General features: G+C 35.5%; 1 protein-coding gene across 18 annotated transcripts in view; it reads right to left on the bottom strand.

Annotated features, from left to right (window-relative positions):
- LOC310906290 (uncharacterized protein) overlaps nucleotides 1-13,745 on the bottom strand; it is a 374,899-nt gene that overhangs the window by 233,701 nt on the left and 127,453 nt on the right. For 8 of the 18 annotated variants that reach the window (XR_014589371.1, XR_014589372.1, XR_014589373.1 and 5 more), the window contains exon 1: nucleotides 6,503-7,042. Coding sequence is in view for 13 of the 18 variants with exons in the window: in XM_083855439.1 (XP_083711565.1) it covers nucleotides 6,503-6,756 (254 nt within the window). In the remaining 5 variants the exon portion in view is untranslated. Of the gene's footprint in view, nucleotides 1-6,502; nucleotides 7,045-13,745 lie in introns of those variants that run through there. The other 10 variants (XM_083855447.1, XM_083855446.1, XM_083855445.1 and 7 more) reach the window with 5 other exon arrangements.

Below are 13,745 nucleotides of genomic sequence, written 5' to 3'. Positions count from 1 at the left end.
AGTGGATTATAATTTAAAAATTGACTACTGTTGAAGCTTAAAAATTTATCTGAAATCCTCCAGATATAAGTTATAAAAGAGAAAAAATTGTAACCACTATATCACTCTTCTTTGCTTTGTGAAGGAAGTGCTAGTACAGATAAATAAGTTCTACAGATAAAGAGGTTTTGCATCAAGTAACAGCCTGGACTGAATATCTCAGGAGTCTGACTTGGCCAAAACAAAGTCGTGAATGTTTTCTTCACATGTCACCAATTCTGCTTACATACAAGCATTTGAACAATTTTTCATGTGACAGAAGTGCTAAGACAAAATCCTTTATGAGAGGAGATAACTAAGGAAATTTTCATGAAATTCACTGTAAGTCAAAATACAGAATATTTGGAAGATTGCTGAACACAAACAGAATTCAAAGCGGAGTTATTCACCAAAGCAGAAGTTATTATCAGCACTTGTTATCCCACCTGGTGCTCAGAAATCAAAACTCAGAATAACTCTCAGAAGGGCAAACACTGAACACCTTCACTCCTTGAACCACAATACCAAAATGATTAAATTCCAAATAGTTCAGGTTCATGGGCAAATTCATGGACAGGGTGTCCATAAATAGTTGCTGAAGGGTACAGGTGGGATGTCCCTCTAGCATCACACATCCAAAAATGATGGATCCCAAGGGACTACGAGGGAAATGGATTACCAGTCAGACCCAAAATCCCAGGCACAGAAGGTTCAAAAGGATGTTGTTTCACAGAAATATGAAAGATTTTTTTTTTCAGAATGTAATTTCTAATACTTTCTAATGTCAGACTATCAACTATCATACCCCTCATAAACCAAAAATCATCAGTTTTTTTTTTATTCTGTATGAAAATTATATTTTCTTAGGCCAGAACTCTCATAAACATGTCCTTGACAGTGGGATTGTTAAGCATATAAGCTTCTTTTCAAAATTTCTCTTTTCTGAAATGACTGGTCTCATTTTGTAGTCTGCTATGTATTCTTTCAGGTACTACTAAAAACAAAGTTTGGATGCTTGCTCTAGTTTGCAAAGCACCTACTTTCAAGCATAAAATGTATTACAAGACTTCCTCACAACTTATTCTTGTGAATAATCAGTAATGTATGACTTCCAGAGGCCTTCAATATTTACAAATACAAGGCAAATTTCCACCCCTGATTCTGAAATAAGATGCAATAATTCTACCAAGGGCATATCTTTGGCATATAATAAAAAATTGACAATTTTTTCTTCCTGAAAACTCATTCTTTCATGATTAACTCTTTAGCTAGGGAAGGGAAAAATCAAACATGAAAAAAAAATTAAAATGGAAGAGGAAAATGCTGAGAAAAAGGCATTTAAAATAAGAAGAATCATTGTGATGGTCTTCTGGAAATATTAGAAAGGCACAACCAACCATGTTTTCTATTTGTTTTCCATTTTTTTTCTACTTATTTTCTATTGTTTTCTACTTCAAGATAATGCATCTTATTGTAGATCAGAAAGCAAATCATATTCTGGGCTGCATCAAAAGCATCCTGGCTAGCAGAGGACTCTTGCCCTGTACTCCAGTCTCATCAGACCCCACCTGGAGTTTTGTGTCCAGCTCTGGGGCTCTCAGAACAACACAGATGTGGATTTGTTGGAGAGAGCCCAGAGGAGGTCACAAAAATGATCAGAGGGCTGGAGCAACTCTCCTATGAAGACAAGATGAGAGAGTTGCAATTGTCAAGCCTGGAGAAGAGAAGGCTTTGGGGAAAATTTACTGCGACCCTGTAATACTTGAGGAGGTTTAGAAAACGGGAAGTGACTTTTTACAAGGGCTTGTAACAGTAAGACAGGGGAGAATTCATTTAAGCTAAAAGAGAATACATATAGGTTCGATACTAGGAAGAAATTCTTAAGTCTGAAGGTGATGAGACACTGGCACACTTTGCCCAGAGAAGCTATGGATGTTCCCTCCCTGATAATGTCCAAGGCCAGGTCGGATTAAGCAACCTGGTTTAGTGGAATGTGTCCCTGCCCTTAGCAGGTGGGTTAGAACAAGATCATCTTGGCCCAGAGATGAGCTCAGTTGGTCAGAGCAGGGTGTTAATAACACCAAGGCTGTGAGTTTGATCCGTGTATGGACCCCTCACTTTAGGGATGTATTTGGTGATCCTTGTGGGTCCCATCCAACTCAAAATATTCTGTACGTTTGTGATCTTTCATGTGACCTCCAACCAAAACTATTCTATGGCATGACCAGCTCTTTACAATAAATGTTTTTGACCTGAAATCATATCACTTGTGATCGTGATTTTAACTTAGCCAGGTTCTTCACAAGAACAAAGCTGTTACTGCTGTTGTTCTACATGTCTCTGCTAAAAAGCTAGCAGAAATATCAGGTTATTTTGGACTAACATTATTTCTGTAATAGTAAAGATTCCCTTTCTCTGAACAGGATATAAACATTAAAGGGACTTCTACTTAACAATAACAGAGGCTCAGAAAATGACAGCCCTGAAAAGAATCTCTTACACTTGAGGTGCTCCTGGAATCAGACTAACTTCCATTTCAAAACATTACAGAACTACAACACTGAATGAGAAAATGTGACTTTCTGATCATTTGAGGGTTCATCTTGCATCTGCTATTTATATTCAATGTATTTGGAAGAAGACTTGAATAAGGGGCAGCAACCTAATCAGACTTGCTAAGGCTTTTTGTGGTGGGGATTGTAGACCAAGAAGAATATTCAAGAGCCAGAGAGTTTTGTATCTTAAATCAAAGCAGATGGAGTTACTCATTCCCAAGTTAATAACAAACCAAATTCATGTACAGTACCAAATGCAAATAACTTGCTGACATCACTGATCTATCAGGACTCTTAAATTTAAGGAGGAAAATCTAGGGGCTTTTACATGCTACCAAAATTCAAACAAGAGTTTTAAGCTTTGATGATTTTTTGCTCCACAGGCTTCTCCAAGTCCTTGCTCTTAGCAAGTTCACAGTCAGGTTTGAATATTCTCTGTCATTAAGGTAATGTAGAAAAGGAATATCTGGAGAATAAGATCAAAGGATTTTTGGTGGGGATTAACCTGGCAGCACTTTTAGAAACATTGGGTTAAAAATGAGAGTTTTCCCTAAATTTCAGTCAACTGAAATACATCTTGTATCATCAGACTGAAACCTAGGGTTTCATCTAGTTTTTGCTGCCTTTGTTTTCTCCAGTAGATTACTGGGATGTGCAGCATGATAAACTATTGTCCTTGAAATGATGATTTACAACATTGTTGCATATCATAAAAAGTACAGCGTCAAAATTACTTAAAACCAGGGTGCAAATTGTTTAAAGATAGTCCCAAACTGCAGAATCCTCATCTCCACTAAGCAAGATGGCATGGTCTCTTTGTCCTGGTTTGTCATACTATGAGAGAGTTTTTATTTTTTTAAAATTAAAGTGAGCAATTTGGTCTAAAACTCCTGTAAAAAAATAAACTGGTGACACAGCAAACCTTGCCTAGAGCAAAACATGAAAAATTTTGGTCTACTTCTCTTGTGGAAAAAAAATAAATTATTCTGACAATAACAGAGGCATGAATTGCACTGTTCATGAAAGAAACTGTGCCTGATAATCCTTTCTATGAAAGCCACAGAACTTCCCAACATCCAGGAGGCATCTTCTGTAATGAAAAACCCCAAAACCATCAAACCCTCCTTGTTTTCTACCTTGGTTCAGAGAAGATGAACTGGCTTCTGTATCACAATGGAGGTTACAAAACAGTGTTGCTTTTTGAGGCACTTCAAGGTCTTTAAGAAGGGGAATGTTTGGATGATTTACTCCTTCATTTAAATGAAGGGCCCAAAAAGGAAAAGAAAACTCTCTGGTTCTCAGTCACCACTGGCTGAAATGGAGTAAAAGGTCTCAAACTGGCAGCCTGAACTTTAGTTTGAACAAATCAGGTGCAAAGTTGGCACATGGCTCAAGCAACTGCCCAAAGGTTTGTATCAACAACACTAGAGGGACAGGACCATGTGTACTTCGGGGCAAGACATCAACATATGGTAAAAAACCACCCTACAACAACAATGGAAATAAAACTTAATGGTTTTACAATCATTGCTCATGGAGATGCAACTATTCCCTTCAACACCAAGTCCTACACATCTTTCATTGCAGTGCTCTATCCTGAGCTCCTTACAGGAGAAGACTAATTATTTGAAGAAATGAGCATGAAGATAATTAAGATCAGATCCTTCCCTTGGCAAACTCTGCAGACTTGCTGTGAATCTAGAAATTATTTCCTTATCAATTACATTAAAATGGATGAGAAGAAAGCCTTCCACTTAAAAAAAAATCTTCCTTCTAGTAGCACATCTCTTTCTCAAGTAAAAAAAAAGTTAAAACAAAATGTTTTATTAGCATGAAAATAATTTCAAGCAGTGTTTTAATACCAAACACAACAGCACTGTCTTTTGCACTGTTTGTGCCATATGTATTGCAGATTATTTAATATTTTCATTTATCATTGCAAGGTATAAAAATTGAGAGAATTTCTCATAGCCTAAAAAAACCTGAAGACACAACATTTCCACACAGTGTATGAATGTGTAAAGTGCAGTGAGTATATGAAAATGTTTGCCATCATTAACATGCATCTGTAGCTCTGCAGGAATATAAAAATGTTTTATTACATCTAACAGCCTGCACAGCAGACCAGAAAACAGATTCTTCTCTTAAGCTAATGAGACTAGTTAATGGACATTCTGGAGAAAAGGGACAGCTTGCAATCATGACAAAGTCCAGCTGAAAACTGAATTAATATGCAGGGTATAAATTATCTAGAATGAATCTAATTAATCCAGATCGTGACCATTTTAAAATAATGGATTTCCTACTTTTTATTGTTAATGTTAAATTGCTTATATTGCATATTTATATTTTCTTATGCATGTTTGTATTTTCCTATGCAGTTTTGGGGTTTTTTTGTTTGATAATTTTGGCCCATAAATGTAAGGGTAGGCCAAAACCTTTTTTAAAAAAAGCCTCCTGTTATTTGAGGGCAACCTACAGTTAGTTCACACACATCCTTTCATTTCAAATACACAGTCCTCAGTCTGAAGTTAAACTGTCCTAAAGATCAACAAAAGTTCAGAATATACCCTGAGAAAATATTGCCCTTGATACACTCATAAATATTAATTACATTTATAGGATAGCAATACAAAGTTTACCAAGTACCACAGGTCTCTACAGATAGAAATGATGTGAGTAATTATTAGTGTTTCTGGAACTTAAAACTCTTTCCACAGTTCACCAGACATTTCCCTCCCACTGTGCCCCCCACCCTGCAGTTTTTTACAGGAATAGTTGGAATAAAATTAATCTCATACTGATAATAAGAAGACAAATGCTATAGCTTGTAATAACACATATCATCATATAGTATATAACAGAAGCTACTAAAGCAAACTCTTTAACAGTGAAATTCTAATAAAATAGTAAGCTGTCAAAATTTGCAAACAACCACCAACAGTTAAAATGTCACAGAGCAGATGTAATAAACACAATTCAAAAACCAGGCACACCTATGCCAAGGCAAATACACTGCACATTTTAATTTTTTAGGGGAAATGTTACATGTAGCAGCTAAAGGAATAACAAAGCAAAAAGAAACAAAGTACAAACATAATGATTCTCAAAGGTTAATGGTTACACCACAGGCTTATAGTCACTGATCACATTTTTACTACCTATGCCTGCAGATAATTCTCTTTTCTATTCCCTCTGAATACAGCAGGACTCTTATGTGTTGATTTTGTGTACATCTTTAGTTGTCTTTTCTAGAAGTGCAAATCTTGAAAATTAGCATTGTAGAGCCCAAAAATTAAGAAAAAGAACTAGCAAAATATTGGAACAAAAAAGTTATTGCAGAGAAACAGAAATTCATTACTTTCATACTCTGTCAAACTCATAATATTATGCACTTGGAAAGAAAAGCAAAATCTTATTTTAAATGGCATTTGCTAAAGCTACATTAACAAAAGGATTTGTGGCCCTGTCATGAAAAAACATTGACCCTTGACCTTTTTTCAGTTTAGAGAAGGAGAATAGCCAGAATCTTGTGTATCAAACAAATGTTTGCTTCACATAAACCTTCTCCCAATTTTCTTAGTTTGCTGCAAAAGCAGAGAGAGGGGGTGGGGAAAAAAAATAAATTAGAAAAAGGACAATATAAAAAGAAAAGAAGAAGAAAGTGCCCCGAACGAAAAGCTCAGTCCAGAAACAGCGCGAGGCTGCTGCTGAACAGTCATGTGACATTTTTTTTGCTACCAGCCATGTGCTCGCATATCGTTTTACTCTGAAATAACTCTGCGGATTTCAGCTCAACCTGCCTTTGCTTATAAATGCATGACATAGCCTGTGAGGGAGCCTGAGAACTATCCCTCTTCAAAAGCAACGTTCTCATGCTTGGCCTGTCACCATGGAAGCAGATGCCTTTTTTGCTTACCCCTGCTTACCTCTTTGCAGCCACGAGCTGCTCCCTATTGTTAAAAGGGGTACGCCTTGATTTTTTCTTCGTCGTGACTGAACTTGCCTCTTCTTCAAAGGGCACGATGCTGCAGGTCATTGGTCTAGACTGTTTGCACGGTCCAGAGAACAGCCTTGATGTAACCCTTGCTCCGTCTGTGCCACACCACCAGCCGTGCGACTGCAGTCTGTAGGGGGACATCAGAGATCTGTATTTGAAAAGAAGTCCGTCCGATTTTGCCATTGTGCCTTTTCAGTCATCGATCGAATGAATATTGAACCTTCTGTCGTTGCATGTGTGAAATAGATAGCTTAGCAAGCACTTTTGTGCCCAAACCCGTGCAGTGGGCCAAACTCTCTTCCTTTATTCACAAGTATTATTGGATTTTTGTAGCATAGTAATTTCTCAGGAACTTTAGTAATAACTGTGTTTTAATGTTAGACCAGCCTCACAGCAGAATTTATTTGTTTTAACCTGCTTGATTTAGCACTTATTTTTTTTTTTTTTTTTTTAAAGGTGCTTTCCCTTTTAGTCATTTCCAGTTGAACATCAGCCCTCTTAAAGTGCAAGGAAGACTGATTTGGAATCGGTATGAACAGCCCAGAATTGTGAGGGGTTTCAAAACAAGCCACCGACTGGAGGTTTGCTGCCATAAGGCTTTAAAAATAACAGAGGAGAAAAACAAACATGAACTTGGAAAGCTTCCAAAATTAATTCGAGAAGTAAAAAATAAAAAAATATGTTTTTTTCTTGTTTGTTAAATATAATAAAGTAGACAGTCTTAAAGAAAAAAACAGATATTCTAGTAGATGAAATAACCTGACAGTGGTAACTAGAATCTTAAGAGAGTTTATATTCTTTTTTTCTCTTAATACAAAAAAGATAAATAATTTGAAAAATTAATATTTGATAATTTGGGGTTTTGCTCTTCTGACCAGTGCAAAAACATTCTTAATACTCACTGGTCAATTTTTTTTTTATTTTTTTTTAATGTGTATTTTGTTTTAAAGATGAAACAGTTAAATGTTCACACCACTGCAAGAAATTACGATAATCATGCTAAATCACTGAGAAAATGTAGCTGAAATGTTCAGTCAAAGAGTTTGACAGAACTCCACGAATTTCAGGGAGGAGTGAAGAAAAAGATCATCAAACACCTTTGAATTAAAAAAAACCCCAACAAACAGAATTGTAGCTAATGTGGAAAATGATATCAGTCGGTAAGCAAGTTTTTACTCTTCTTTTAATGGAATGGCAAAATCTCTGATCACTGCTTGTCATAAAAAACAGTAATTTGGTGAAAGCCATCAGCCCTTACTCATTGTACAATATGCCAGCCTCTACTCTGTTGTTCTAACAAAATTTGAATTGCATCAAAAAGGGCTTATATATTCTTCAGGGTGCTGCTAACCAAGCATTGTCTGTATATGACATCAGTATATATATTTTTGAGATACCACTATCTCATACTTCAAGGCATACCTATTTTCTATAATTGCTGCAGGCAAAGGGGAGGTGCACGAAAGAATAAAGAAGGTTATTGTGACAGATGAAACATAATTCACAATGAGTACTCTTTTCATCCAGCTTTAAGTAGCAGAGGATTACTCGAAGCTGAATTTTAGGGGAGTATGTATGATCTGATTTAATAATATGGGGACAGGCCACAAGCTGAAATGCAATATAAGCCAATTATGCTTTTGCTGATTGTTTGTGGGGTTTTGTTGTTGGGGTTTCCCCCCCCCACACACCCTTTCTTCTTTATGGAAATAGAAGAATTACTAACATGAAGAGGGTCTGAAGAAACATGGGGAAAAGTAAGAAATGCCAAGAAATAAAAGTTGGGATTTTCTGGAATGGATATTAACAAATGCTTATTCTATATTTCTGCTTCATGACAGTTTAAAGAAATAAGATCATGTCTTTTCTTCAGTAATTAAGTACTCTGAAAGTAGGTAAACTAATTTTGATACACTTACTGAACTTGTCTTGCTTCCGAGAAATTCATACTTGAGTCTTCTAAAAATGCTGTGTGATGTCAAGTTTAGATGTAGATAAATGTGATAGTAAAATAACTTTCTGCTAAGTGTATGTACATTGCTTTTCTGAGTCACAGTTTTAATATTTAAAGAGTGAATGGGTAAGCTTGCATGAGTATTTTATGTTTGTTTCCTTATAGTGTGCTTGTGAAAATAAGTGCTTAACACAAATTACTGTATTGCATGCTGAAAAGCTTCGTCTTTCTATAGTTTCAGTTTTCGTAAAACAACTCTTTTTGTATGGTCTCAAATTGCATTCAGAATGCCTGCAATTTTTAGCTAGCTAAACTGCAGAAACCGCTAAAGTGATGGCAAAAAAGAAATAAACAATGTCCTATTTTGTCTATAGAAATGTTAATTTAGATTCATTATTTTTTTAAGTAATAAGTAACTTTAAAAAATCCTTCTTAATGTAATTTTATTAAAGTATTCACTGATCTTCTCAAAGAACATTTTTATAAATTTTGTACAACTTAGTATGGAAAATAAAACTATTTTTATATATGAGTTCTAACTGTGTTCTTTGAGTGTTCACCTTTTTTGAAAAATAACAGACAAAAACTAGAAACAATCATGAGTTAAATGTTTATTTTCATATATTTTGGATTTTTTTTTAATTACGCAAAATCTGCTTAGGAGCAGAGCTAATAAAATTATGTGCTTCTAATTGAAAATTAATTATTACTAGGTGTTAGTTTGTATCTTTGAGATTTTGGACTGAAATACAAAATAAAGATTAATTGGAACAGACCCTCTGTTATTCAGTGCTGCTACGTGTAAGACCAGCTAAGACTCTTTAACAACTTAACTTCTAATGTTCCATAAACAAACAGCAAGGAAATGGTATTTTAAAAAGTACATTAAATTATCATATTATATTTTATAAACAAGAAAAGAACAGTGCTGTTTTGTCTTTCTAGAGGCTGTTACTGAACTGTTCTCTTACATAATACAATTGCATGTCATTCTTAAAAGCGAACATAAAACCAATGTAAGAATTTCATAAACACCATAAGCAATTAGGTGGATTTTGGTGAATAAGCAGTATGCATTAAGCGCACAGCAGTATACTATATTTTAAAGAAAGAATGAGCAGTCAGAAAATGTATAAAATGCAGTAAGAAAGCTGCTAGATTGAAAGCATACATTTTAATATTTTAGTTTGCGAGGGGAGCGGCAGCCAAAAGACCATTCTAACCAGCTGACAAACAGCAACAAACAACAGCTCTCGAGTCAAAATATTTATTAGGGTGTCATGTCAATGTACAGGCTAGCATATGTGCCAAGGAGAAATTATTCTATTATCTTTGGCTGAGTGAACCAGCAACAATAAACATACAGATTTGTAAATATACATGGAACGGAGAATGCTCTTTCAAACCATACAGCCATTTAATTTTCATTGATCATTTTCAAAATATATCAGAAAAGCATGAAGTACAAGTTACATTAATTCCTGTGACAATTTTTATCCAAATGTTATTGTTGCCCTGTCACTTTGCACTTGCAATCCATGCTAAAGTTTCTTGGTAAGAAATATATACTTGCTTTTCTTACTTTCTTAGTAAGAAATATATATACTTTAGCATTTGTTTCAGGAGTCGAGTGGCATTTCAGCCACACTGAATGATATTAATTTAAGCAATATATCTTCTATTAATAAGCTTTCAAAAATGCATATTTTAGGGGCATTCATATCAGTAGATTTGTTTTATTCCCTTCAAAATTAGTTTGAAGTATAATTTATTATTGACATGGCACATAAAACTTTCAGTAATATTGCAGATGAAGGTTGTCTTTTGAAAAGCAGGGAAAAGAGAGCACAACAGATGATGTCAGCGTGCAAAAAAAGAATCTCTTAAGATGAATGTTTTGATGCTGAAACAAACTCCAAGCACCATTTATAATCATTTATAAATCCAAAGCTATAGTATTGTACATTACTTTGATTCTTTTCTGCAAAACATACATCAGGTGGAATGACTATATATCAAATTCACCACATAGTTTTTAATTGCCAGTGTTGAGATTTTTTTAAAAAAAATAAGAGAGAGGGGAAAAGAGCTCTTCCCCTCCCCTGCAAACTGCTTTGATTTTAAGCAAATCTAAGTGTGCAGGTACAGTTGTCTCATCCCATAGTCTATAAAGCTTTAAAAACCTACATCTGAAATTAAAATTTGCAATATTTTGGGAGCAACAAAGAATACAGCAGCTCAGGAGACAACGCTGGGAATGTAGGAAATCAGAGACTTTGATTCTATATGACAAGCTGGATAGGAGTCAAAGCTGCCACATGTGGTGTGAAAAAATGCCACCCCGGTGTGAACAACGGGTTTAAAATGGAGTCAAGGAGCATGCAAGCTCAATGTCTAAGCTTTTCCTGTGAATTGTACTGCCACAACCTGCAGGATATCAAGTGGGCTGGGAAGAATAGAGTGACTTTGGAAGCTACAATGGGGTAGCGGTGGCTGCCGGTGCGTTGGGGTTTCTATTGTTTTGCTCTTCTTGTTTGTGTGGCGCCACAATGCACTGCTCTACTTCAGCGAGAAATTAAACCCCGAGCACCAAAAATAAAGTCACAAATTCCACCGGGAAACTGATGAATGCAGTAAATTGGTTCTTGCTTATTGTAGCCCTGGTTTACAGCTCAACGAGAGAATTTGCTGGCTGGATTGCGCATTTTACCGGGGCCCGAACCACAACCTCATAGATGCAAAAAAGAAAAAAAAAAAAAAAAGGAGTAATAGATGTTGCTCATAAATATCTCTATGGCCTTTTACTGGGATAATCATTGCAATAATATAAACATTTTTTAGGTTTTTTCAAATAGAAAGAATGTTGTGCCTTATTTCCATCAACAGCTTTCCTCCTTTTATTACAACATAAAGCTGTTAATCTGTGTAATCAGTTCAGAAAGAACTACCTTTTAGAGATAATCTATGATAGTGCATGTAGTAGCAACCTAAAAATGTATGGGTCACACACTCAAAACTTCTATGCTAACACTGTTCAACAGAGATGATACTAAAAATCATAAATATTCCACCTAAATAAAGGAAAATGCCATGTAATTAAGGCAGAAGGAATAAAAAAAAAGGAAACAGTCAAATATATTTTCTAAGAATATGTGAACAGCACAAAGTACAATTTCTTTGAAGAGAAAATAGATTACACTTACTAGAATTCCTGAACAAAATTAATTAAAATCCGAGAAGACACACAAGCAAAACCTTATAAACAGTAGATTTTTCTAAGAATTAAAGAAACCTTCTGATTTCCTATATTACATTTGCATTTTTTATTGAGGATTAGGTCAAGAGATTTTAGTTTATGAATGCAGGTCAAGACAAGAACATTTTTCTATTTATTCTGTGTAACTCTGTATAGAAATCAATCTGTTACTTTCATTACAACCACACAATCAATTCCATTTAAAGTACAATGCAACAGCCAAGTCCAAGGACAATATGGATCACTGAAAATCCTTCATACTATCCACTGAATTTATTCAGTTTGACTGGGATGATTTTTCTTCTCATTAGTATTCACCAAGCTTTCACAAAAAAACTTATCCTGTCTTCACCTGTTTTCAGCCCAAAGCATAAACCAAAACAAAGCAAAGACTAATTTACTGATACTACGTCATTGTGTAAGTACTGCTCTTCAGTAAAAACCACAAATTATCTCTTAAAGAACAGTTTTATGTGCCTAAGTCACACCGAGCCACGAATATTTCTACAACTGCAATGAGACAAGACTGCATGCTACATAAACCATGCAACATCCACACATTCAGACCATATGATGAATGTAGACAATGTATTTAAGCACTGTGTCTTAAAAAACTATTTTTTATCACCTTACAAATACCTGTAAACATGCTTATCTCATTTTTCTCTCCCTCATAATGCTCTTTTGAAGTTCCTAGGGGACACAAAGACAAGGTATTTAAAGACCATAAAATATTATAAATGTCTTTCCCTACATTCCCAAAGAATTTACTGTGATCATTTGGACAGATGTAATTTAGCCATTTTTATAATAATTCATATTTTCCTAACATTTTCATATGTTCATAAATAAATGTTCATAATTTCTTTGACATTTCTAGTTCAACATATTCAAACGTAGAGATACTATCAGATTTTAAAGTTGTAAGAGTCCAAACAGTACTTTTATTTATGGTATTTTTTATTTATTTAAATTATTCAGGGTTATTTGGCTGGTTTCCTTTTGTTCCCAGCCTACTTTCACAACTTAGTTTCTCTGGCATCTTAGCATTGGTTGGGGTTATAAAACATTATCTTTCTGCCTGCCTGAAACATAAGCCTGTCAAACAAATATCTTAAAAATAACAGAACAGATTGAAAAATGTCCTGTTCAGAGATTCCTGCACAATAAAATCTTATCTTGAATATTCTTAGTTCTTCTATTGATCACTTTGTCCAACTACATGTGTCTCTCCCAAACAAGATACCAGAAAATGAAAAATGAATCTTGGAATATTGCTCCAGAATGTGCAGCCTGATGCAGACTAACAATGCAGAGGCTGCGTTTCCATGCCCAGCGTTTCCTCAGCTTTGATAAATTGAGATATGTAATCTCTGGGTGTTTCTTTGGGTGCCATCTCCTTTTTAACTCCAATGTATTTTAAGTCGCTCTTAAATTGCTGTGCCTGCCAAGTGGTCATTCAATTAGCAGCCTCCTCTCTTGGGCAGAAGGCAGCACTTCGCACACATTGATACATACATGTGCACGTACAGGTGGGAATGTATCTGTTCTGCCTTGTTATTTCAGCTGAGCCTCAAACTGGGCCTCTCGTGAACCATTTACGTTTATCTCTGCCAAGCCTCATTGGATGCGTTTCAGACATAAAGAAAATTGCATAATGCCAAATTTCTTATTCACATACAACAGCATGTAAATAGGTGAAGGGTTCACAGCACTGTGAGGAAAGAAACTGTCCTGACAGACTTGCAGTTATCCCCACTGCAAACCTTAAACAGGCATACATAAACATCTTTTTCCTCTTGTTCAGCTGTGTTTACTTGCCACTGCTTCCCTCTCCTGGCTTCCACCAGCTCATCTTTCCCCACCTCCTGAACCTGTTTATTTTCTTTCTCCTGCCTATCTGCCAGCTGCATCACTGAAGACTCCCCCAAAATCTGCAGCCCCACACATCCTTGTCCCAGG

Source organism: Zosterops lateralis (genome assembly GCF_965231275.1).
Source record: "Zosterops lateralis genome assembly, chromosome: 2".
NCBI classification, from domain to species: domain Eukaryota; kingdom Metazoa; phylum Chordata; class Aves; order Passeriformes; family Zosteropidae; genus Zosterops; species Zosterops lateralis.
The sequence above is the reverse complement of the archived record's forward strand: the minus strand, read 5'-3'. Positions and strand labels throughout refer to the sequence as shown.